At 43.7% G+C, this 23,998-nt stretch overlaps 1 protein-coding gene across 1 annotated transcript in view; it reads left to right on the forward strand.

The window, feature by feature from the left end:
• The window catches only part of REPS2 (RALBP1 associated Eps domain containing 2), a 218,407-nt gene that overhangs the window by 165,205 nt on the left and 29,204 nt on the right, over positions 1–23,998 (forward strand). The window contains exons 16-17 of the mRNA XM_047076346.1: positions 15,966–16,049; positions 17,266–17,411. Of these exons, the coding sequence (XP_046932302.1) occupies positions 15,966–16,049; positions 17,266–17,411 (230 nt within the window). The remainder of the gene's footprint in view (positions 1–15,965; positions 16,050–17,265; positions 17,412–23,998) is intronic.

The raw sequence follows: 23,998 nt of genomic DNA on the forward strand, positions 1-23,998 counted from the left end.
GTGTTCTGCCTTCTCAGGGTAAGCTGGAACACCTCTGGATCACTTTTGCCATGGTTGGATTTTGAATTCTTTTCTCAGCGTTACTGGTCCGTGTTCTCTTCCCAGTGGGCTTTTGAGGTTTTTAACTCCTCAGTGAATCTCTACTCTTATTGAGGGTCTAAAGGGGTCACTTAAGTAATTCATTTATAATTTACCTATCTCACCTTATGATAACTTGTTTATAGAAATACATTCTGTCTTTTGGGAGAGACTCTACATGAGTGGTAAATGTGTGAATTAGGGTGTCTGTGAAGGTCTCCAGACATTTCACTCTAAACCGTCAGGTATTGGGGTGCCTGGGTGGTTCAGTCAGTTGAGCGTCTGACCCTTGATTTTGGCTCAGGTCATGCATGATGTCATGGTTCGTGAGTTCGAGCCTCTGTGCTGGCAGTGCAGAGCCTGCTTGGGATTCTCTCTCGCTTGCTCACTCTCGCGCGCGCTCTCTCTCTCTCTCTCTCTGCCCCCACCCCCGCTCACATGTACTCTCGTTCGCTTGCTGTCTCAAAATAAATAAACTTAAAATGTCAAGTGTTTACTGCTAAGCATGTGGAGGTAAACTGCTAAGTAATTGGTAATAGCTTAGATAGCTGTTTTTGGTGGGAAAATTATGTAGGTTTTCTTTTAAAGAGTTTCTCTTTCAATTGAGGTTTAGGAAAAAGGAAAAAACACTCTTAAAGGACAACTAGAATTTGAAGAAGTCACTCAAAGCTTTATCAGAATCAAATGACTCTTGGAAGCTACTTTTACACACCATGCTGTCAGAACTTTTAAGACATGTAATACTGCATAATCATATAGTTGTGAGCTTCAAATAAACTGCTGAAATCTAGCTTGTAGTAGTTTTTTTCTTTTTCTTTTTTCCCCCCACCTTCTAGTTTTTTTTATCCATGTTCTCTGGAGAGTATACTCTAATTGCCCTTTCTCTTAAATGATAATTTTGCATTGTGCAGAATTCCAGGTTGAAGTTCATTTTCCTTCAGTGTTTTGAATGTATTACCTCCTCCTTTTCCGGTGTTTATTGTTGCTGCTGAGAATTCTGTTAATCTATTGTTTCCTTTGGATTGACTGTTTTTTCTCTAGGATGGCTTTTAAAACTTTATTTTCAATGTTCTGTGTTAATTTCACTGTGATGTGTCTAAGCATAGATTTAAATTTATTTATTCCAGGTGACTCTTTGTGTGCATTTTCCATCTGGAAAGCCATGTATTCAAATTTGGAATATTCTTAGTCATATCTCTGCAGGTTATGATTCTATGCTTTGTTTTCTTCTTGAAGTCCGGTTAGCTAGGTTTCTTTGTCTGTCAATACACCTTTTATTTCTAGTAATGGCTCTTTTATCTTTTTATGTCATGATCCCTCTAGGCCCTGGATGAAACCTTCATCTTCCAAATTAATCATTCTTTTGTGTAACTGTGTATGATTCCAAGTTTTATAGTCCATTCTTGTTTATATCAATCTGTTCTTGTTTCACTTCTCCCAATTTCTGTTTCATACTTGTCTGTTTTTTTTAAGGATGCATTTTCTACTTTTAACTGGGAGAGGATTTAAGCATAATTATTTTGAAGTTATTTTCTACTTGATTTGTTTTCTTTTTTGTCAAGAGGCAAATTCATCCCCTCCCTTTCCTCCTTCCTCCCTCCCTCCCTCTCTCTCTCTCTCTCTCTCTCTTTCGGCTCTTCTTCTTACTATTGGGTTTTTTCTTCATGCTTTTGGAAATTTGTTTAGCAGTCTTATTTTGAATTGGAGTTTAAATTTAAATTTCATTCTCAGTTCTTGGAGCTCCTCCCCGTCCAGCAGTTCATTGGCGTCCAGCAGTTCATTGGCCAACCACACCCCGTGGTCCTGCACTCGTGGGCCTCCAGTGTAAGGCCAGTTCTTATACTCGATGTTCAGCACTTGCGTCTGGTGCAGATGTCAGAGATGGTGCAGATGGCACCAGGCGGTGGCTTAGCCTGAGACCAGGCTGCGATGCTATATGTGCTTCCGCTCCCTTTCCTAAGTAGGCAGTACGGAGCACCTTCGCAGACTTCATCCTGGTTTTGCAGCTTTACAGGTAGCAAAGCGCCACCTTAGCCTCTGGCTTCAGGAAATGAACTTGGCGCCAGTCCTTTGCCTCATAGAGGACATTTAAATACCTGTGAGCTCTCAGTTGCCTCTACCTGTTTCCAAACCCTCAGCCTGGCCAACTGCTTTGTGATTTGGCCCCATAGGGATCTTGACCTTGCTTCTGAGTGTGTCTGAGTCTTTTTTTTTTAAACATTTATTTATTTTTTTTAGAGACAGAGAAAGAGCATGAGCGGGGGAGGAGCAGAGAGAGAGGGAGACACAGAATCTGAAGCAGGCTCCAGGCTCTGAGAGCCTGGCACGGGGCTTGAACTCACAAACTGTGAGATCATGACCTGACCTGAAGTCGGATGCTCAACCGACTGAGCCACCCAGGCGCCCCTAAGTCTTTTTTAATTTTAACACTTTTTATGCTCATGCACTCACATCTGTCCTTGCATATAATTTTACAGCATAAGAAGTTGAGATTCAGAAAGTGAAAGCGAGTTCCTTGGAGCCTCACAGCTAGTGAGTGACAGAGCTAGGTAGCTATTGTGAAGAGTGGAGCTGGGAAGGGTTTCTGAGGACGTACTAGAAATTTAATGATAAATGTTTAGAGAGAGAGAAAAATCACTCATTGCACATCACAAAAATTAACTATAGATTTGCTAAGCAAAAGTTAGTGAGAGTCTCCACTCTCCATGCCCACGAATAATTTTCTTTAAGTTTTTTAAAAAATGATTTTATTTTATTTTTGAGACAGAGACAAAGCACAAGCAGGGGAGGGGCAGAGAGAGAGGGAGACACAGAATCCGAAGCAGGCTCCAGGCTCTGAGCTGTCAGCACAGAGCCTGATGTGGGGCGTGAACCCACAAACCATGAGATCATGACCTGAGCCGATGTTGGATGCTTAACCACCTGAGCCATCCAGGCACCCTCGAATAATTTTCTAAACATGAAGTATTTCCATACACTCAGTGAAAATGCTGAAGTGCCTTTATTAGTGCAGACTTACATTTATCTTGGCCAAAATAGCCTTCACACTTTGGTCAGTGGGCTATTTTTGGGGTAGCAAAAGGCCAAGTGTAGCTTATTCTGCTTTTTAAAAGGAAACAAAAAGGCAGAACTTCTGCATAATGAATAATTATATATCAGATGCTCTTTTAAGTGTTCGACAAATATTCACTCACTTAATCTTCATAACAGCCATGTGTGATGGTGTCTGTTGCTGTTCTCGTTTTGCAGATAAGTAAACCGAGGTGTGCAGAACTTGAGGATTTCCTCAAGGTATGCACAGCAAGTAGGAATTAATGCGGTGATTCTAACCCTGGCTATCTTGCCTCAGTGTAACAGTTCCTCCTACTGTGCTATACTATCCAACCGTATCTCAGAATTATTTTCTTAACCTATCTTTTCTTTTTTTGTTGTTGTTTAAAGTTTCTTTCTTTCTTTTAGTAATCTCTGCACCCAACATGAGGCTAGAACTCACAACCCCAGACCGAGAGTTGCACGCTTTTCCAACTGAACCAGTCAGGCACCCCTTAACCTGTCTCTTCTTAACAATTGAGTTGACAGTTATCTTTATCAGGGATACACTTTATATTATGAACCCTCTTACCGAATTAGGTTTACCACACCTCTAGGAGCTTGTGTCCTTTCTTAGCCCCCCCCCCTTTACTGTATTGTGCTCATGGTATTGTTGTGTAAAGCTTTCTTTGCTGGCATCATTCCTCTGGAGATGCCATGAGTTCATCTAGTCAGTTTGTCAGGTGTTGATGGAATATGCTTACAGTAGGCCCATGCTTTGCCGAGTACTATGACGACACAAAAATTGCGATAGGCTTCTTATCCTGTAACTCCTTCATCTTTCCTCACCGTTTGAAGGCAGCCATGCCTAACACCATCCATTTTATGGTCTCTCCTGGTGGGTATATGTATCCATTTAAATCCATTTTCTCATGCTGTATTGTCAAGCGATAGCTGAGTGCCATATTTCCTTGAACTAACAAGCTAGCCCAGTTTTCCCCTGGGGGTCAGTTATGGTTGGTTTCTAGGTTCCTAAACAATGGAATCCTTATTTCTTTTCTCTGTCCTCCTTACCACACAGTGACAAAAACCAAGAAGCATTCCTCTGTGCTGTGTGTCAGGGAAGGAGAGGGTATGGAAGTGGGGCAGGATGGAAGGGTGTCCAGATGTGCTATGGTGTTAATGGGAAAGGACAGCGGAAGACAACTAGGAGTCAGGCCCAGGGAGCCAGTAGACAGAGTAGTTAAGAACATGGGCTCGGGTTCAAATCTTATCTCTGTGTCTTACTGGCTGTGTATCTTTGGGCAAGTTATTGAGTCTCTCTGTCTCAGTTTCATCATGTGTAAAGTGGAGACAGTGGTAGTGTCTGCTTTCATAGGGTTGTTAAAACGATTAAATGAGGTCGTATCCGTGAAGCACTCAGAGTGGTGCCTGGCATATAGTCAGGTCTCGTTGACAAGTAGCCGTTATGATTATTATCACTCCAGGCCCAGCAAAACAGAAACAGGTTCTAGTTGGCAAACGGAGAAACAGGCTCAGGGTAACCAGAAGTTAGTGGCCAGTCCTTAGCACAGAATGAGTGCTAAACTGGCTTACAAAACCACTTATAGTAGAATGGCATTCTTGCCCACTTCTGTGACCTTTCATGGGCTGGCCCTCTGCCTAGGTCAGGGGTCAGCAGACTATACCCTGTAGGCCAAATCTAGATCATTGCCTTTTTCTGTAAATCATGGAAACATGAAGGAGAAGAATCGATGCAAAGGCAGGTCCTCATAAGCCTTTTAACCCACTATCTCCTAACTCAAGGGTCATAATGCCTATATTTATAGTTTGCAGCTTTGCCATGAGGACCTTTATCGACCAAGATGCTCCATCTTTCAGAGTTTACTAGCAAAACCTGGAGAAAATATTCTTTATTCATCTGGCAGCTTCAAAGACTTGCTATGGGTGGGCTTTCATAACTTTATGTTTCTCAGGCCTCACTAGAAGAAACCAGAGTAAGGGTGTGCCTTTAAGGTGAGAAAGAGGGAAGGAAAGAGCCTGTCCAGGAGAAACAGGAGAAAGAGTTTCTTTTTTTCCCCCATCTCTTCCTGAATACCCTGTTCTGTTCAGCAAGTTCTGTAGGTATCACCTCCTGATGTGTTGGTAAGCCTTCTCTCTGAAAAAAAGAAAAATCTCTACTCCACAGTCTGTGTTGTAAATACTCCCACTGTGACTGATCACAGGTGGGGTTGGGAGGTGACGTGTGTCATCAGCTCGCTGGTACCAGCGTGCTGCGTAGTCGACAGTGTCACTTGCTGCTGAATCCTTGTATTAGGGATTCTCTGCGCCAGACAAGAGCTGTTTGTTTGTTTGTTTGTTTGTTTGTTTGTTTGTTTTTAGTCTAGGGCACTGTTTCAGCCCAGTCGTAAAATGTGCTGTTAGAAATGGGACAATATTTTTGAAGTCACTGGAGATGACGCTTCCCTCTTGTTTACATTTAACTTGTGCCACTAGGTGGCACTTTAAGGACATTATAGGAAATTGGCTCTACTGGATTTATTTTTTAACTTTTTTATTGAAGTATGCATATTGAAAAGTGCCCATTGAGTGTGCAACTGAATGAATTTTCACAAGCTGAACACATGTGTATAATCAGCATTCAAATCAAGAAACAAAATATTACTAGGACCCCAGAAAGCCTATCTTAGGCTATTTTTCCAGTTACTATTCCTTTGTAGGGTTACCGCTATTCTGACTTCTAACAGCATAGATCAGTTTTACCTATTTTTTACCTTATATAAGTGGAACCATGCAGTATATACTCTTGTGTCAGTCTTCTTTGGGCTTAAAAGATGTGTGATTCATTCATATTGTTGTGTGTAATTTTAGATCACTGCTGTATAGTATTCCATTATGTGTGCAAAGGTATCACTATTTTCTACTGTTGATGGACATTTGGGTAGTGTTCAGATTTTGGCACTTAGGAATAATGCTCCTGTGCACATTCACGTACAAGTTTTTGAGTGGATGTATGTTTTCATTTCTCTTGGATGTATGCCTACAGTAGAATTGCTGGGTCATAGGTTAGGCCTATGTTCAGCCTTCGTGGGTACTGCTGAACAGTTTTATAAAGTGTTTGTACTGATTTATGCTCTATCAACAGTGTGCCTGTTCTAGTTCCTACATTCTCATCAATACTGAGTTTATTTTATGACTGGCTCCTAACTCTTACATAATTTTTATAGTTCCCTCTCCTGCCAACTGTTTCTAATTGAAATTTTTAAAAGCCACCTTCTTCTGATGGACATAGCTCATGCAGGAAGAGCTATGTCAACCCAAAAGAGGACATTAATCACAATCTAACTATGAGCTATCACTAGTTACAAGAGAAGTGGTTCACACACTCGATTACTAATACAGAACAGTGGAACTGGGAGTGGTATTCAAAATTTTAAGTGTGGTAAAATATCAAGTGAGGCTAGGGCTTTGAGGCACTTTGAAATTTTTATATGCTTTTTGTATTGTTTCCCGGACCTATTATGTCAGGGCTGGGGAACCAGCAAAAGGAATTTCTAAAGGCCTACTATCTAGACGCCTTTGAATTGTGATGGTGGTGCTGCCCATTTAAGTAAGCATCTGTTTAGTATGGCAAGAGGTATGCATATGGCATCTTTTTTCACCCTTAGTCATTGGGAAACATGAATCTCAAGAGAACCCTGTCGTGTAGATCACCTTACCTATGTGGTCTGTGTTGTCAACTCTGCAGATCGCATTGTTATATATGGCTTTAGGAGTGTGATGAATAGGGAGTGAGGCTCAGACCTGACTCAGATTTCTGTTCTATTACTAGAAATTGGAAATAGAAGACCAAAACCCCAGGCGTAGTCAAGGTATTTGTCTTTTAGACCAAAATAAAGCACCCATGGTCCTTTAGTTCTAACAATAAGTCTGTTTTATGGCGTTGTCTGTAATCCAGTGGATTCCAAAAATTCCCAAGAGACTGTGCTGTGTGACTGCTGTATCCAGGGACTGGTTGCCCATTCTAGTTACTGATTATCCACTTCTAGAGCAGTTGTCCCTGAGCTCTGTCAGTGTTCACCTGGGTGTGTCCCTGGTGTTGGGTTGGCCAGCTCTAGGGGCCACCAGAGATGTTCAGTGTAAGCTGCCCGAGATGTCTGTGCTGAAGCAGCCATGAAATCTGTAAAGGCTTTTATTTTTAAAAACGTCTTCCCTTCACTATTGATAGCAGCAACATCCAGTGGCACAAATTTGGATTGTGGGTAGCCTGCTCTATGGGATCTGTGTATAATCTAAACCGGAGTCAGCACTTTCTCAGTGTAAGTTTTCATCTTTTGGCAAGAGAGTAAGAGTCCTTTATGTTGAATTGGCTGCTATTTGCAGGTTGAGGAATCTTTGAGTGGGAAACCAATTGTATATTTACTCTTAATTATGATAGTAGCTGCCATTACTGAGCAGTTATTATGTTACTGTGCTTAGCACTCTAGACAGCTATTTTGCTTAATCTTACAAATGCTAGGAGTTAGGTGGATTATCCCCTAGTGCAGATGAAGAAACTGTGGCTCAGAGAGGTTAAGTGCGTGCCCGGGGGGTTATATACCCAGCAAGTGCAAACCCTGGATCGATTCCAAAGCCTCTGCCCTGTAACCGATGTGCTCCATGGCTCCAGTTACTGTAGGATGAATTCTTGACTTGTCCAGTGGAACACAAAACAGTGTTGAGTTCATTACTAGCTCATTCCACACATTGATCCGAGGACCTGCTGTGTGCTGCCACTCTGCTTAGGCACTGGGAGAAGGATAGCGAAGCAAAGCACAGATCCTGCCTTCCACATGCGTATGCATCAGCCCCATTTCTGTCTCTCATAGGTGGCTGGGGTCGTGGATTTTAGTAATCATTCTTGCAGAGAAATTCAGTTTTTTGGACCCTCTCTCTGAAACTGATTGTGGAATGACGGGGTTTGCTGTGGCCAGTGTGCTCCTGGCCACTGGTTCTGCATCTTCTATTTCTGGGTGTGACCACGTGGCTTTTCTAATGTGCCCTTACCTAGCAGAGATGGAGGTCCGGTGAAAGGTAGGCACCGAATGAATACCAGTGGGATGCTGGGGATTCCCTAGAGGCCATGGCACAATCGTCTGCTTATCTGCCTAGAACTTAGCTGCTGCCTTTGTGATTCCCAGTCTTGGAAGCTGCCTGGATTCTTGGGGAATAAATGAAATTTGAGTTTCTTTTTCTAATCTGTCAGTAGCGTGAATATTACAAAGCTTATAAAATAACTTCACCAATTACCCCCACCTTAGCGACGAGTTCTGCAATTAGACTACTTTTTAAAAAGATTTGATTTATTTTCTCAGTTTTATTGAGAAGTAATATCACTGTGTAAGTTTAAGATGTACAGCGTGATGGTTTGATAAACATATATTGTGAAAGATTACCACAATAGGTTCAGCTAACATCCATCTTCTCATATAGATAAAATAAAAACAAGAAAAGAAAGGAAGAAGTTTTCTCCTTATGATGAGAACTCTTAGGATTTACTCTCTTAATAACTTCCTATACATCGTACAGCAGCATTAGCTGTGGTCACCATGCTGTGCAACACATCCCTCTTACTTCTCTTAGAACTGGAAGTTTGTGCCTCTTGATCACCTTTCTCTAATTCCCTTTCTCCCCCTTCCCCCGATTTTGTTTTGTTGCAAATTTGACATTTATTTACGATTTTATTCTTTTAAAGTAATCTCTACACCCAACGTGGGGTTCAAACTCACAACCCTGAGATCAAGAGTTGCATGTTCCACAAAGTGAGCCAGCCAGGCACCCTGCAAATTTGCAGTAAGTAAAAATCTTATTGCTGAAGATTTTGCCCACCTTTCATTATTTATTTATGAAATCATATGGCAGACAGCCCTATTTCCTTCATGGTAAATGGACAAGAAAACACTTTAGCCTAGTTCGTTTTTGGGGCAGCACCTGTGGCCTTTTTCACACTAGGACCTTGGAGACTTATATGAAGAGTTTGGGCCATCGATGGTCCCCAGTTGGTCTGGGCTGGCTACATAAAAATTACCCAGGGAGCTTGTTAAAATAGAAGTTTCTAATGCTCCACCCCTAGGAGATTCTAATCAGGGAAGTCTGGAGTAGTATCTAAAAGTCTGTAATTTATAAAAATTCCCCAATAATTCTGTGCAGCTACATTTGGGAACCACTGGGCATAGAAGGTCTAGAACAAACAGAATTGAGTTGGGAAGAAATTTCTGGTGTGTTTGAAGATTCAGGTAATACTTACATGCCTGGAGCCGGTTCCATATGGGCAAACTAATGCAGTTATGATGCAGAGGTAAATTGGAGCCGGATGATGGAGGGTCTTTTAACTGGCCGAGTGTCCCTAAGGCCTGTGGTGCTATGCCATAGGCCTTACAGACCAATTGAAAGGCTTTTAGGAAAAAGTGTTTTGATGAGAGAAGGTGTTTCACAAAATTAGTTCCTCAGTGTGTGCGGGGTACACTGGACTGAGAAAAAACTGAAGGCTAGAAAAAGACCCAGCACAGTTTTTGCAGCGGCCCTGGTAGGAGGTGGAGTCAGCACGTGCACTCAGATGGGAGCTGTAGGACCTTCGCAATGCTAGCCTGCCCGGTCCAGACAGGAATCTGGGACATGTTGTTTTAAGCTACTTTAAACAAACCGGTAATTTATCAGTGTTGTGTTCATCTGCTTTAGCTCTTATAAGGAGTGGTTTTGTTGTGTTTGTGTCCAGGAGCTTTTAAAGGAAGCCCAGTAAATTAATTCCTACAGAGAAGGAGTTGGCAGCAGCCACAGCTGCTGTTGCGAGGAAGGCGGGAGGAAGGGAGAAATGAAGGTGGGCCTTTCTTGCCAGGCAGCAACCCCATCCTCACCCTGCCTCTCCACTCTTGGGGAAGGGAGCCTCGCAGAAACGCCCCAGAGCTAGACCTGCTGACCACGACGAAGACGACCACAGTGGGGCAGAATGCCCCTCTCAAAGGATTAGGTGTGGAATGTGGCATTTGGCCTTGAGGTCAAATGGAATAGTTTTCCTTTGTTCTCTAAAACCCAACCTGTAGGTCATTGTTTCCCAAGGTGTGTTCCACAGAACGTTAGTTCCACTGGATGTTAATAGGAGTTACATGAGAATAAGAAGCCCAATAAGTTTGGGAACTGCTGGGTTAAGTAAGCCAAGGCAGTGGCTTCCTTTACCTCATGGGATCTCAGAGTGTGTGTGATGTGCAGTGTGCTCTGTGAATTTCTAGGAGGGAGAGAGACTGTGCAGTGTTCCCTAAACTTTTTTGTAGATTCTTTTTCCTCTCTGCCAGGGGCTGACAGACTGGCCCACAGGCTAAATGTATCCCACCCACGTGTTTTTGTAAAGTTTATTGGAACACGGTCACACCCGTTCATTGTGTTGTCTTTAGCTGCTTTAGCACTGGAGAGCAGAGTTGCACATTTGCATTGGAGACGCAGAGACCAAATGGCCTGTACAACTGAAAATATTTATTACCTTGCTCCTTACAGAAAAACTTTTCCTATCCCCGTCCAGGCAACTGATAGAACTGGTGTTCCCTGGAACCCCTATTTGAGAGATACTGCCTTAAGATATAGGTGGGTTGTTCTAGCACTGCTTGTGATGAATCTGCTTAATTTTATTCAGCTTTTATGCTGCCATCTATCTTTTCCTCGCTTTAAACTATTTTCTCTCAACCGTTATCCACTGTTGAAGACCAAAATCTGGCTCCCATGTGTCATTGTTCTTTCCTTTGACTTATCACATTCCATCAGTCACCAAGGATGTATTCAGTCTCAAGCTAAATAGCTCTCAAATCTGCCTATCCCCACTCCCACCAGATTGCTTTAAGTGACCGTCATCTCTTGTCTTGTTTTCATTTTTGGGCTTTTAAGTGAATTGCCCCAAGATGGGTTCCTTTTAATCCATTTTACTCACTGGATTCAGAGTAATCTTTCTAAAATGCAAATCTAGTCTCATCACTTCCCTACTTAAAATCTTTCCATGCCCCCTTCCACCTATGGCTCTCTGGATAAGCTCCAAATCCTCAACATGGATGTATCAGCCAAGATCTGGTGGGGAAAACAGAAACCATTCTAGGTATGTCACCCTGGAAGAGATTTCATTTAAGGAATTAGATACTTAAAGAATTAGATTGCTAGAGGAGCAAAGATGAGGGAAGGCCACCAGTCAGGTTGGCCAGAATTTTCTGAACCTTAAGACTTTGCAAGAACTAAAGGAAACAGCTGGAGATGCTCAGGCTGCCCGCAGCATCTAAGTAACGGTTTGTGGGGAAATGCCTGAGGCCACTACAAGATCTTCCGGCGGCTGAGCCCCATGCTTTTCTTTCCACCACTGCCAGAGGAGCAGTAATACAGCTTCTTTTCTTTCACCTTCTTGGTTTAACGTGAGTGACTCTCAGAGTCAACAAGGAGCATTATTGAAAGGGGATTTTATAAATATTGTTCCCAGGCTTCTACCCCTGCAACATAGGGAAGACGACGCAAGTGGGGGAATGGTGCTGAGTAGCTACTAGACCATCTGGGACAGTGATCTCTAAGACCACGTGTGATCCACTGCACTGTTGTTCTCCAGCCGTAGTGCTCTCCTTCTTCTCTACTGTTCACCCTTATTCCGCCCTACTAGACTCCATATTTCAGACTTACGAGAATGGGTGTTTTTGGAGCCTAAAACAGGTGACATTTATTGTCTCATAGTTTCTGTGGGTTAGACATTAAGGAGAAACTAATCTGGTGGTTCTGGCTTATGGGGTCTCATTAGGCTGCAGTCAAGATGTCAGCCAGGACTGCAGTTAACTGAAGGCTCGACTGGGGCTGGAAGATCTACCTCAAAGATGGCTCTCCCACATGGCTGTCGGTGGGAGGCCTTAATTCCTTGCTACATGGGCCCCTTGTTAAGACTGCTTGAGTGTTCTCACAACATGGCGGCTGACTTTTTCCAGAACAAGTGATCTGAGAGAGAAACCAAGGAGGAGCACATCAGAAGGCTTTAACTCTCCTATTCTGGGAGCAGTTTGCCTGGTGTCTCAGGTCTAGTTCCCTAGAAGTAGAACATGAGTGTTATTTGGAAAGTGATACATGATGTATACAAAATAAATATCTGTGTAATTAAATAGCTAAACAAACGCTACTTCTGGTGGACAATGCTTAGCCTTCCTGGCCCTGTGTCCATTTCTGGGGGGCCAGCTGAGCAGGGTCTATATTGTCGTATCAACCATAGGAATGGGCAAAGCCCCAGAACAGATCTCCGTGTCCTGAGTGGCAGTACCTTCCAAGTGCACGTGACTTAAACAGGCTTTTCATTGCAAGATGAGAATGAAAATATATGTCTCATTTGTGGATAGGGCAGTATCGAAATTAAAATATGAGATATATATTTTTAAAAGGAACCTAAGCTTGAGTTTCAGCGAGCTCTTGGCTAAAAGTACATTTTCCTGCCTTGCCACATCCTGGCTGGGTACGTGTTACACAGTGAACCGTGAGGGAAGGACTGCCATTTGTACTGGTAATTGTAATCCAAATACTTGTCTCTTTTACAAGATTCAGGCATTGGATTTCAGTTCAGACCTTCAAAACTTTCAGACAAGGGCCTATTTTCCATATTGATAGAGTTGTTCCCTACTTTCTTCAATATGTGCAGGAAAAGGGGAGCTGCTGAGGTCCCCCTGTTTTCATGGGTTATCATTCTCTCCAAGTTGTTACCTTAGAAAAGTCTGAAGAAATAGCAACGAAATCTTCCAGGTTTGTTCTGCTTTCCAGCTGCTAAGCCTTACCCTATTTTCTTGAATGCAAGTGAAATTGTTTATTGTGAAGAGGGGCTTTTGTACCTCTAAATCCCATCTTTGTTTTTGTTTGTTTGTTTTTATCACAAAGCTTGTTTTCTTTCCTCGTCTCTTTTCCTGGGATAATTTCTGGCTCTGGCGAACCTCTGCCTTTCCAGGACTTTCTTGATCCCCGTGTTCCAGGCTCCTCACAAGATTTCACTCCCCTGAATGTTCAATAGATGGACCCATTTAGAATCAGTCATGGAGTGGTGACGGGCCCTCTTGGTGTTCCTCCCAAGGAGATTGGTGGTTAGATTGTGTCCGACGTGACACCCAGGAGTGGTTTGTTCCCTGTGGTAGAGCTAGAAGACCTAGTCTTTGTATACAATTTCAGAAGGTAAACCCGTGAATGGAAAAAATTGTCAGACGCTTAAAACTGTTCTTTCATCCTTCCCAACTCCCACAACATTCCTGTTTTTAGAGATGTTTAAGAGAGTGTGGAGGCAGTGACAGTGACATTCTACTCCTTTTGCTGTGCTCAGAATCCTTATTTTTGTTGAAAAGAGGGTTCGATTTATCATTTCCCTCAATGTTACTACAAGAGGGAGACTGCTCATCTCCCCAGGAAAGGGAGCATTAGGGCGAGCACTCCTTTGCCTGATAACGGAGGGGACCTGAGCAGTTGAAAGGTGAGGAGACTGGCCTCTGGCTCCTTCTCCCTGGAGGGATGTACCAATGCGTACCTGCGCTCCTGCAGGGGCTTGTGTGCGTACGCTTGAGGCCAGGACATTCACGTTCCAAGCAATAGATCTGCGGGTGGAGGGCAAGAAGGGACCTCAGGTCCAAGTTGTGTTCTTCTGCACAGGTCACGGGAAGCCCTGCATTTGGGAGGTTATTGGGCCCTCACTCACCCCTTAATGAAGCTGACATCGGGCCCGCGGATGTTGAAGCAGGACATTATTTGTCAGAACCCAAGGAAGGCGGGTGAACGCTTGGAATCCCCGTGCTCCCGACAAGGAATGGCTCCCGGATAGCTTCGCTCAGATGTTGCCTGGGTGTTTTAAACCCGGTATGGCTAAAAATGAGCTTGCCTTACACCTGCTTCTCTCACAGTTCCTGTCTTGGGGACAGGCCTCTGGTGTTCTCGTGGCATGCTAAGCTGGTGTTCTGGGTTCCGGAGCCTCCTTTCTTACCATCCCCGTGCACTGCCCCAGTAGCTGGCAGCACCCTGAGACTCAGGTCTCACCCAAGTCTTTGTTGACCCACAAGGCCTGGGTGTGCCTGGAGCCCCCATACTTCCTCACCATAGTCTGGAATTCCACCGAAGCATGCTTGCCCAGTCGTTTCTGTGCCTTTTCCATTAGACTTCAAGCTCCTTGTAAGAAAGGTCTGGGTATCATTTATCTTGAATACCAGCTCTAGCACAAGACTTGCCTGCAGTAGCTGTTCAATACATATTTCTTGAATGACTTACCAGTCAGGCCCGAGAGTACCTGAGGCCGTATTGCATAGTCGTCACATGCCCAGCGTCGGAACCTGAGGCCTGGGTTCAGACTTGGCTGTTTGTGTGATCTTGGGTGAGTTCCTCAACTTCTTGATCATCAGTTTCTTCAGTAATAAGATGGGGGGAATGACTACTTCCTAGGGCTGTGATGAGGAAATGCTTTCATCCCTGCGGAACACCCGGAGAACCGTGTGACACAGTGTTTGGTGTTTCAGATATCTATCGACAACAACAATACAGTTATCCTTGATGGAAAGGAGAAGGCTATAAGCAAAACTTGGAATGAGAAATCAGGCACCAAAAGCCTGCATAGTGGGTTTGAAAGAGGTGCAGAGGTGGTTGGGAACCGAGGTTTCTGGCTAGGGCCGTGCAATGTGGGAGCAGAAGGGATTACTCTGGGAAAGAATGAATGGCAGTGGGAGGTATAGGGTGGGAGAACCAAAGACGGAGCCTTGAGAAATCCTACAGCTGAGGGATGAGAGGAATCAAAACAGGAAAGAAAGATAATGATGATCCGTAAGACTTTGTGGTTCTTCAGATGCCAGGGATGGGAGTTTTAAAAAGATAGTCAAGGGTGCTGTGTTGGGCAGAAGGCCTGTGACAAAACTGGAAGAGGCAGGAAGAATCTGATAAATGGGGAAGCATTGGTGCCCATGTCTGTTTCAGTGGACGCAGAGGAAGGAAGAAGCCATGCCAGAGGTTGCAGAAGGCTGGGTTAGGGACAGACTGGACACACTAAGGCTGATGGTTGTGCTGCAGCGTGTGTTCCTGTAATGCATTTTAATTTGTGGGTAGAGGACTGTTGTCACTATCACGAAGTCCCATTAGTTCGTTTACATGGAGGGTTTTTCTCAGCACGTTAACACTTTGCATTGCCGACTAATAGCAGCTGAATGTACCAAGCCTCCTGGAGATGGGGGCGCAGCAGTGGTGCCTCGTCTTCCTGTGCTCTGCTGCTTGGCTCTCTGGTACCTGCTGTGCCTTGACGGGCTTTGGGAGCATTACTTGCCAATCTTGGTGCATTTATTCATTGATTCCATACCACTCCGTGGCCTCAACCCTTCTGTTGACTCCTTTCATCATGCTCTCCCATCCCTACCTTTTTAAAGGTAAAGAGTCCTATCTGTTTTTCTTAGGAATTTAATATATTTAAAAAATATTTTTAAAGTGTTTTTTTTATTATTATTATGGTTATTGTTTTTGTTAGTGCTTGGGTTGAAATTTTGACTCCTTTCCCAGTGCCTTTTTTTTTCTGATAATCCTAATTTTTTTTGTTTGCACTTATAAGGCATTAGTGTTTTGCAATATGTATGTCCAGTTACAGACATAACCGTGACTTCTTTTCTTAAGATTGAACAATGCTGGAAGGGAGCATGGGAGGGAATGACAGGGTGTAGGGAACTTTTTCTCAAGGATCTGAAGACCTGACCATGCTTGGCTGTAAGTTGGTCTAAATCAGCTTCCACTTAGCGACTTTTTCTAAGTTTTCTTCATTATATATTTAGGTGGTTATGTTTCTGCATTTTTATCTTCTGTGTGATATTTTGCTACAGTCTGAGCAAGCGCCTGAGGCTGAAATACACCCCCAGCTGAACAGAGCCCCCTCCCAAGCTGCAGAGAGCAGTCCAGCAAAGAAGGTAAGGCCAAGGGGAAGGTGCTGCTGTCATGGCATTATGAGCCCCTCCCCTGGGCTTCTTGTCTTTGTTTGCAAATCTCTTTCATGGTTTTTGTGTCCTGAGGTGAATGTTAATGATTCGGGTTTCCTAGAATGTGGGTTCTTTGTGAAGATTAGGGTGCTGATGATTCTTGGGCCTGACCTTGATGCCACTGACAGTTTGCACTTGCCTCTTCAACACACCAGTTAAATATGGCGGCCTTGCTTTTGGCAAGTTCAGGCGGTATGGTGGGGAGGGCCAGGTGCCTTTAGCAGAACCCTGCGTGCTGCTGAGCCTCTGGGAGTGCCTCTGGGGGAGGGCAGTCTGCTCTTTGTGTGCCATGGTGCACTCTTGAGTCCTGGTGTCTTCACTTTAGCCTCACCCCCCTCCTCCATGTCTCTGAGTCCCAGGTCATTTTGTTCAGTAGGCACCACTCACTCGTTGTGTTCTCTGTTCACCTCATCCTCTTCTTACTGGTCCCATTTTTCTCAGACCCTTCTCTGGTCAGAACACTGGCCTTGGGCTCAGGAGCATGGGTGAGGAGGGGCCTCCCAGGAAGCAGGCTGGCTGTCTCCTCCCAGAAGACATTGTGGCTCTTGCTGGGGCACCTGGGTGGCTGAGTCGGTTAAGCATCGACTTCAGCTCAGGTCATGATCTCACGGTTCGCTGGTTCGAGCCCCGCGTTGGGCTCTGTGCTGAGAGCCTGGATCCTGCTTCGGATTCTGTGTCTCCCTCTAGCTCTCTGCCCCTCCCCCACTTGTGCTCTGTCTCTGTCTCTCAAAAAAATGAATAAACATTAAAAAATTTAGAAGACGACATTGTGGCCCTTGAGCTTGACTTCATGTAGGAATTGGGAATGGAAGAATGAGGAGCAGATGACTGAGACCATCACAAACTTCAAAACGTCTCACATATTCCCACAAGCCCCAAAGTGAGGCAAGAGTGAGCTTTGTCTTCAGTTAGAAAAGGCCTCGTGGTGTGAGATGCACACCGCGTTCAGAAAAGGAAGAGAGGGAGGGTGGAACCTGATGCCTGTGTCCCTCCAGTTCTTGCCAAGCCATGAATTTGCCTTTTATCCTCGGGTGTGGAGTTGGAACAGAGCACACGCCTGACCTAGAGGAACACGGGGCTTTGGCATAATGGGGGAGCATTTCGGTTTTTAACTTTTGGGTTTTATTGTTTTGTATTTAATCCGCAGGATATACCGTATTCTCAGCCTCCATCAAAGCCCATCCGAAGGAAATTCCGACCTGAAAACCCAGCTACAGAAAACCAAGACACTTCTACCGCTGTTGGTGGGCCAGCATCGGCAGCGACTGTGAAACCCCACGCGGCAGTCCAAAAGTAAGTCCATCAGATCAGTGAGGTCGGAGACTACCTTTTAAATCTTCACGCATGTGTAAATGTAAATATGTTTACATTTATATTCATGGCCATAGAAGAGTGTGATTTTACGGTTGTATTTTGTCTTAGTCATCTCTGTGGTACTATTACAGCCTGCCAGTCCCCTAGAAAGAGACCACCACCCCAAGGGGCGAGCGAGTACAAAGCTGTAGCATTTTGGTTTGATTCCTTCCTTCCCTCCTCTTTGTCTCCTTCCCACCCCTCTTCTTATGGGGGCCCACGTTTTCCGAGGAGGAAGACAGTGATAGAGATGCCAGTCTTCCCTCTTGACCTGTCTTCTGTTGCCCCAGGGCGAATGGTTAGCTTCATGACCCTGAGACCCAGCTTTCAGTAGATGTGGCTTGTGATTTCTTCTCAGTCCCCTTGAAAATTGCCTGTTTTCACTCATCTCAGCACAGAATGGTTGCATGTGGAGCATCCAACATGCCCATATGACTGGCTGTAACAGACATTGGAGGGAGGGGGGCACACCTGTGGACATGGCCGGGAGCCGAGAGAACAGTGCTCTTGGACAAACCATTTTTCTCCAGAAGGCTTTGGCTTTAAGGAAGGCTGTCACTTGCCTCAGTTTCCCTCTAGTGAAATCGAGCGAGGTGTTGAGGGCAGAAACCTGCTGCTGTGCATGACTTTGCAAGTGAGCTCGACTGGGCACTAATGTCAGTGCTCAAGATGTGCCCTGACACTGCTCTCGAGGCCTCGCAGATCCCAGGGGCTGCTTTGGGCTTCTCCCATTTCCACTGTTGTGGAAGGAGAAGCAACAGACTCTGGGGGTGCAACTTGCCTTTGGAGCCCAAACCCCGTTCTGAATTTGTGTGGCACTATTCTTCACAGGATGGTGTCTGTGTCTGTTTTTCCAAATGGATCATTTCCTAACGGTGTCAGTGCATAAAGGAAGTGTATTTTGTCCTTACTGGCCGCTGACAGCCTCGACCATCTTCCTGTCACCCTCAGGCCTAGGGGACGGATCCCCGTCAGGGACAGAGATGGCTAAACTCGCTTCCGAGTGCTCCCCCAGCTTTCCGCTTGAGTCTCTGTTTCACATTACCGCCGGTCAGGGGTGGCCGCTACATCTACCAGAGCGCACAGACGGTGGCTGGTGGGGCTCACGCAGAGATCTTTTTCATTTTCTTTCCTTCGTCTGTTTTTTTAAACAGCTTTATTGAGGTATAATTCACATAGCATACAATTCACCCTTTTCCATGTACAGTTCGGTGGTGTTCAGTATATCCACAGAGTTGTGCAGCTGTTGCCGCAATCTAATTTTAGAACATTTTCATTGCCCCCAAAAGAAATTCCATTCCCGTTAGCAGTCACTTTCCATTCCCCATCCTGCGTGCCAGGCAACCACTAATCTACTTTCTTTCTTTTTTTTTTTTTTTTTTTTATAAATTTGCCTGTTCTGGCCATGTCATGTAAATGGAATCACGCAACATGTGGTCTTTTGTGCTGGTTTTTTTCCCAGTTACCACTGCGTGTCCAAGGTTTATCTGTGTTGTGGCACAAATGGGTACTTCTTTTTTTATTGCTCAGTAATGTTCCGTTATATGGATAGACCCCGTTGTATTTATCCGTTTCTCACTTGATGGACATGTGGGTTGTTGCCACTTTGAAGCTAGAAAGAACATCACTGGTACACTCTTTGTGTACAAGTTTTTTGTGTGGTCTTACGTTGTCATTTGTCTGCAGTATGTACTTAGGAGTGGAATTTCTGGGTCATATGGCAGCTCTATATTTAGTATTTTGAGGACCTGCCAAACTGTTTTCCACTGTGACTGCAGCATTTTACAGTTTGGCGGGTAACAAACGAGAGTTCCAGTTTCTCCAGTTTCTTCCAACACTTGTTGTTTTCTGTTTCTTTTTTTTTTTTTTAATTTTTACAGCCATCGTAGTGGGTGTGAAGGGGTATCTTATTGTGCTTTTGATTTGCATTTCCCTCTTGCCTAATGAGGTTGAACATCTTTTCATATATTTATTGGCCATTTGTGTATCTTCTTCGGTGAAATGTCTACTCAGATCCTTTGCCCTTTTTTGCTCAGATTTTTTTTTTTATTCTGAGTAATGGGTTCTTGGCCTATTCTGGATACAAGTCCCTTGTCAGATGTATGACTTGCAAGTATTCTTTCCCATTCTGTAGGTTGTCTTTTCACTTTCTTCAAGGTGTCCTTTGCAGTGCAGAAGTTTGTAATATTGATGACATCCAGTTTATCTATTTTTCTTTCTTTTGTTACTTGTGCTTTTAGTGTCATAGCTAGGAGGCATTGCCTAACCCAAGTTCATAAAGATTTTTTCCTGTGTTTGCTTCTACAGATTTTATAGTTTTAGCTCTTACATCGAAATCCATGGTTAATTTTGAGTTCATGTTTGTGTATAGTGTGAGGAAGGGCCCCAGCTTCATTCTTTTGCATGTGGATATCCTGTTGTTCCCGTACCATTTGTTGAAAGGAGATCCTTTTTTCTTTTATCTACCTGTTTAGTGACTGTCGCTCATTGTGATACTCTCTCACTAGTTAGATGACCATGTGGTGTCAGGCTGAGAGAGTCTCCTGGCCACCAGCAACACAAATAGTGCTGTAAATGGCAGGGATGAATTTCATACAGCTTGTTTTAGTTCCTAGACCAGTTTATTTTGGAGTGATAAGAAGCAACTTAGCATTCATAATTTATTTTATTTTTATTAAAAAAATTGTTTTAATTTATTTATTTTGAGAGAGAGCGAGCAGAGGAGGAGCAGAGAGAGTCCCAAGCAGGTTCCACACTGTCCACGCAGAGCCCAATGCACTCATAATGCACACAGCCAATGAACTCATGAACCACAAGATCGTGACCTGGGCCGAAACCAAGAGTCTGACACTTAACCGACTGAGCCACCCAAGCACCCCAGCATTCATAATTTTTTAAGCCCTGGAGAGAGAGACAGCCAGAAACATGATGTATAGTTCTTATTCACCCATGGTTTTTTGGGGAAAGAGTTAAATTCTCATGTGCTTAGACATCTCTTGTCTGTAGGAAATTAATCTCTCTCATGCATCTGGAGTGGTCTTTACTATGTATTGTTTGGGGAAAAATGAGAAAAGAGTCACAAATCATTTTCTTAATTACCTAACAGAATCCTGGTTAAGAAAGGCTAAAAAAAAAAAAAAAAGACTAGTTGGAAAGTGGTCATCAGCTCTTTGGGAAATCAACATCAGCACTGACCTATTGTAAGAAACAAATTCTTCTTCAGATACCATCGTCTACTCCATTTAGGGCAAAAGAAAAATAAAATATTGTCTCCACGCAAGCTGCTGAGTCCAGGTTATAACTAATAAACACCTCTTGTGTTGTGTCATCATTAATGAGCTGCTCCTAAGGACAAAAATGGGTTTTTTAAAGAAATACTTTGGTTTACTTGGTTTTGCCTCACATCTCGCCTATCTAGTAAAGATGAACTTTGGGAAAATAGAATTGTTTGAACAGTTTGGAGAGAGAGGATGTTGTGTAACAGTACTATGACTGAAACTGTGCCAGCGGCCACAGCGTCCTGGACCACCCCAGGGCATACCCAGCAGCCAGTGTGGCAGTGTCTGCTTGCCTGCATGACGCTCTCAATGTGGCTGGGATTCTGTTTTTCTTCCTGCTTCATATTTGGCAGCACTGGAATGTCTGTGGGGCTGATGAGTGGCATCCCTAATGAAATCTACCATTTCCAAGTAGAGAAAAGGCAATACAACTTCATTTCTTAGAAGCTGTACTCATAATTCCTTGGGAGAAATCAGGGCTCAGGTTGGAGGCTAAGAAGATTTTTCTCATCAAGAGACCCTAGTTTATGTTCTTTCAAATATTGATTCAGCTGTTTGATTGAAACCCAGGTAACAGCCACTCAGCTAATGTAGAAATTGCCTTCTTTCCTGTGTAAAAATCTGAGATGGTGAGTAGTCGAAGCATAGAGTAGCTCTGCCCGGGAACCCAGGTGCCTTCCTGTGTTCTTGTTCTAGATCCCCATGGGGGTTCCCTTTATCCCTGTGGTTGCAGATGGCTCACCAGCATGTTCATATTCTGGGCCCCAGAGAGGAGAAAGGAAAAATGGAGAGAAAACAGATTACTTTTAAGGACATGACTCAGAAGTGGCACACATCACTTCTCTCTGATCCCTTTGGCCCAGAGTTAGACATATAGCCTTACCTACCTGCAGTAGAGACAGGGAAATAGAGTTTTTTGGTTGGATGGCGTGTACCTCATTCAACTGCAGATGATAGGCTGGCTACTGCAAACAAGAGGGCACAGGAATAGGTTTTGGAGGATAGTCGGCCGCAAAACCTTGAGTGGACGGTGCCTCACAGTGCTGCAGTTCTTAATTGATAGATAGCATGACACACAGTAGAACCAGACAAAGTAAATGTCTGCTTAACTGTTACTCCTTCATTTTCCTCCGTGGAAACCAGGCCAGTTAGAGCCTGGCCTGGAACAGTGAGTGAAAATATTACAAGAACCTGAAGAGACAAACTGCAGAAGCAACTCTTAAGAGGATGGGGCAAGTTAAATGCTTCGCTGACCTCTTCATAGGTATTCTGGGCTTGATCCTATCTTGGTGTTATTTAGGCCTCCTTTGTAGCAAATGATAAAAAGCAACTTGAGGTAGCAAAACCATTCTCTTTATTATAAGAATATAGGGGTGACTCATAGAAATCCGCGGCAGGATTAGGAGTGGGTTGGAAGAGAAGATTGCAAACCCTTTGGGGTGCCTTCTCATTCCTCTCAATTTTCTGAGGGTGTTTTTGACATTTTTATCTGTGAAGACTCCTCAAGCACCTACAACTCCAGAGATTACTTTCTCTCTGTGCTGGGCCCAGGCTGAACTGAACTATTAGCCATAACCCAGATCCTTTGGAGGGAGAATTTGGTCAGCTCAGCATGGGCCAGCATCCGCTCAAGGGTCAAAATAGAGGTGAAGGTTTTCTTAAGACAAATATGACTGCCTGCCAGGGGCCCATCCCAGTGGAGGAGGTGGGAGGAGATGGAGACAGTTCCCAAAGAAGGAGGAAACTGTTAGGAACTGAGCACACATAATGTGGTAGTTTAAAGAGGGACATCAAGTTCTGATCAACATCTTTTTTTAAACTTTTTATTTTGAAATAATTACAGATTCACAAGAAATTACAAAAACTGTACAGAGCAGTCCTGTGTATCTTTTTTTTTAATGTTTTATTTTTGAGAGAGCGAGACAGAGTGAACGCACATGCAAGTAGGTGAGGGGCAGAGAGAGGGGGACAGAGGATCCGAAGTAGGCTCTGTGCTGACAGCAGCAAGCCCGATGCGGGGCTCAAACTCTCAAGCCATGAGATCATGACCTGAGCCAAGCTCAGATGCTTAATCGACTGAGTCATCCAGGTGCCCCAGTCCTGTGTTCTTTCGCCTAGTTTCTCCCAATGGATAACATTTTACCCAACTGTAGTACAATATCAAAACCAGGAAACTGGCATTGGGATAGTGTATGTGTAGTTCTGTGTCATTTAATCCCATGTGTAGAGTCTTGTAACCACCACTGTAATCAAGGTACAGAAGTCAGACCTACCCCATCCTCCTCACCATTCCTTACCCCTGGCAACGACTGATCTGTTTCCCCTATCTATAGTTTTATCATTTTGAGAATATTATATAAATAGAATCGCACAGCATGTGACCTTGTGAGTTTGGCTTTTTTTCACTTGGCACAGTCCCTTGACATCCAAGTTATGTATCTCAGTCCACACTGCTAAGCTGTATTCTGTGGTATGGATGTACTATAGTCTGTTGAGCCATTTGCCTGTCGAGAGACGTTTTGGTTGTGTCTAGTTGTTCAGAATTGTAAATAAAGCTACTATGAGCATCTTGTGTACAGGTTCTCATGTGTACATAACTTTTGATTTCTCTGGTATAAATGTCCAAGAATGTGACTGCTGGGTTGTGTGTTGAGTATATGTTTAGTTTTTAAAGAACCTGCCACGCTGTTTTCCAAAATGGCTCTACCATTTTACATTTCCACCGGCAATGTATGGCAGGTGCAGTGTGTCCACATCCTCACCAGCATTTGGTATTGTCACTATGTTTTTTACTTTAGCTGTTCAAATAGGTGTGTAGTTCTATCCTATTGTGGTCTTAATTTGCATTTCCCTAATGGCTAGTGATGTCGAGCGTCTTTTCATGTGTGTATTTGCCATCATATATCCTCTTTGGTAACGTCTCTTGAAGTCCTTTGCCCGTTTTCTAATTGAATTGTTTTTTGTTGTTGAGATTTGAGAGTTCCTTATGTGTTTTAAATACATATAAATGGTCAGATACGTGTTTTGAATATATTTTCTCTCAGTCTGTAGCTTGTCATTTCATCCTCTTTAACAGTCTTTTGTAGTGTGAAAGCTCTTAAAATTTCGAAGAAGTCCAGCTTATTGATTTTTTTTTTCTTGTATGGATCGTGCTTTTTTTGTCGCATCTAAAACTCTTCACCAAGCCCTAGGTCCTAAAGATTTTCTCGTGTGTTTTCTTCTAAAAGTTTTGTAATTTTACACTTTATA

The sequence above is a fragment of the Lynx rufus genome, unplaced genomic scaffold (genome assembly GCF_022079265.1).
Source record: "Lynx rufus isolate CCGP_SWC_20201006 ecotype Redwood Valley unplaced genomic scaffold, mLynRuf1.p SCAF_14, whole genome shotgun sequence".
Lineage (NCBI taxonomy): Eukaryota > Metazoa > Chordata > Mammalia > Carnivora > Felidae > Lynx > Lynx rufus.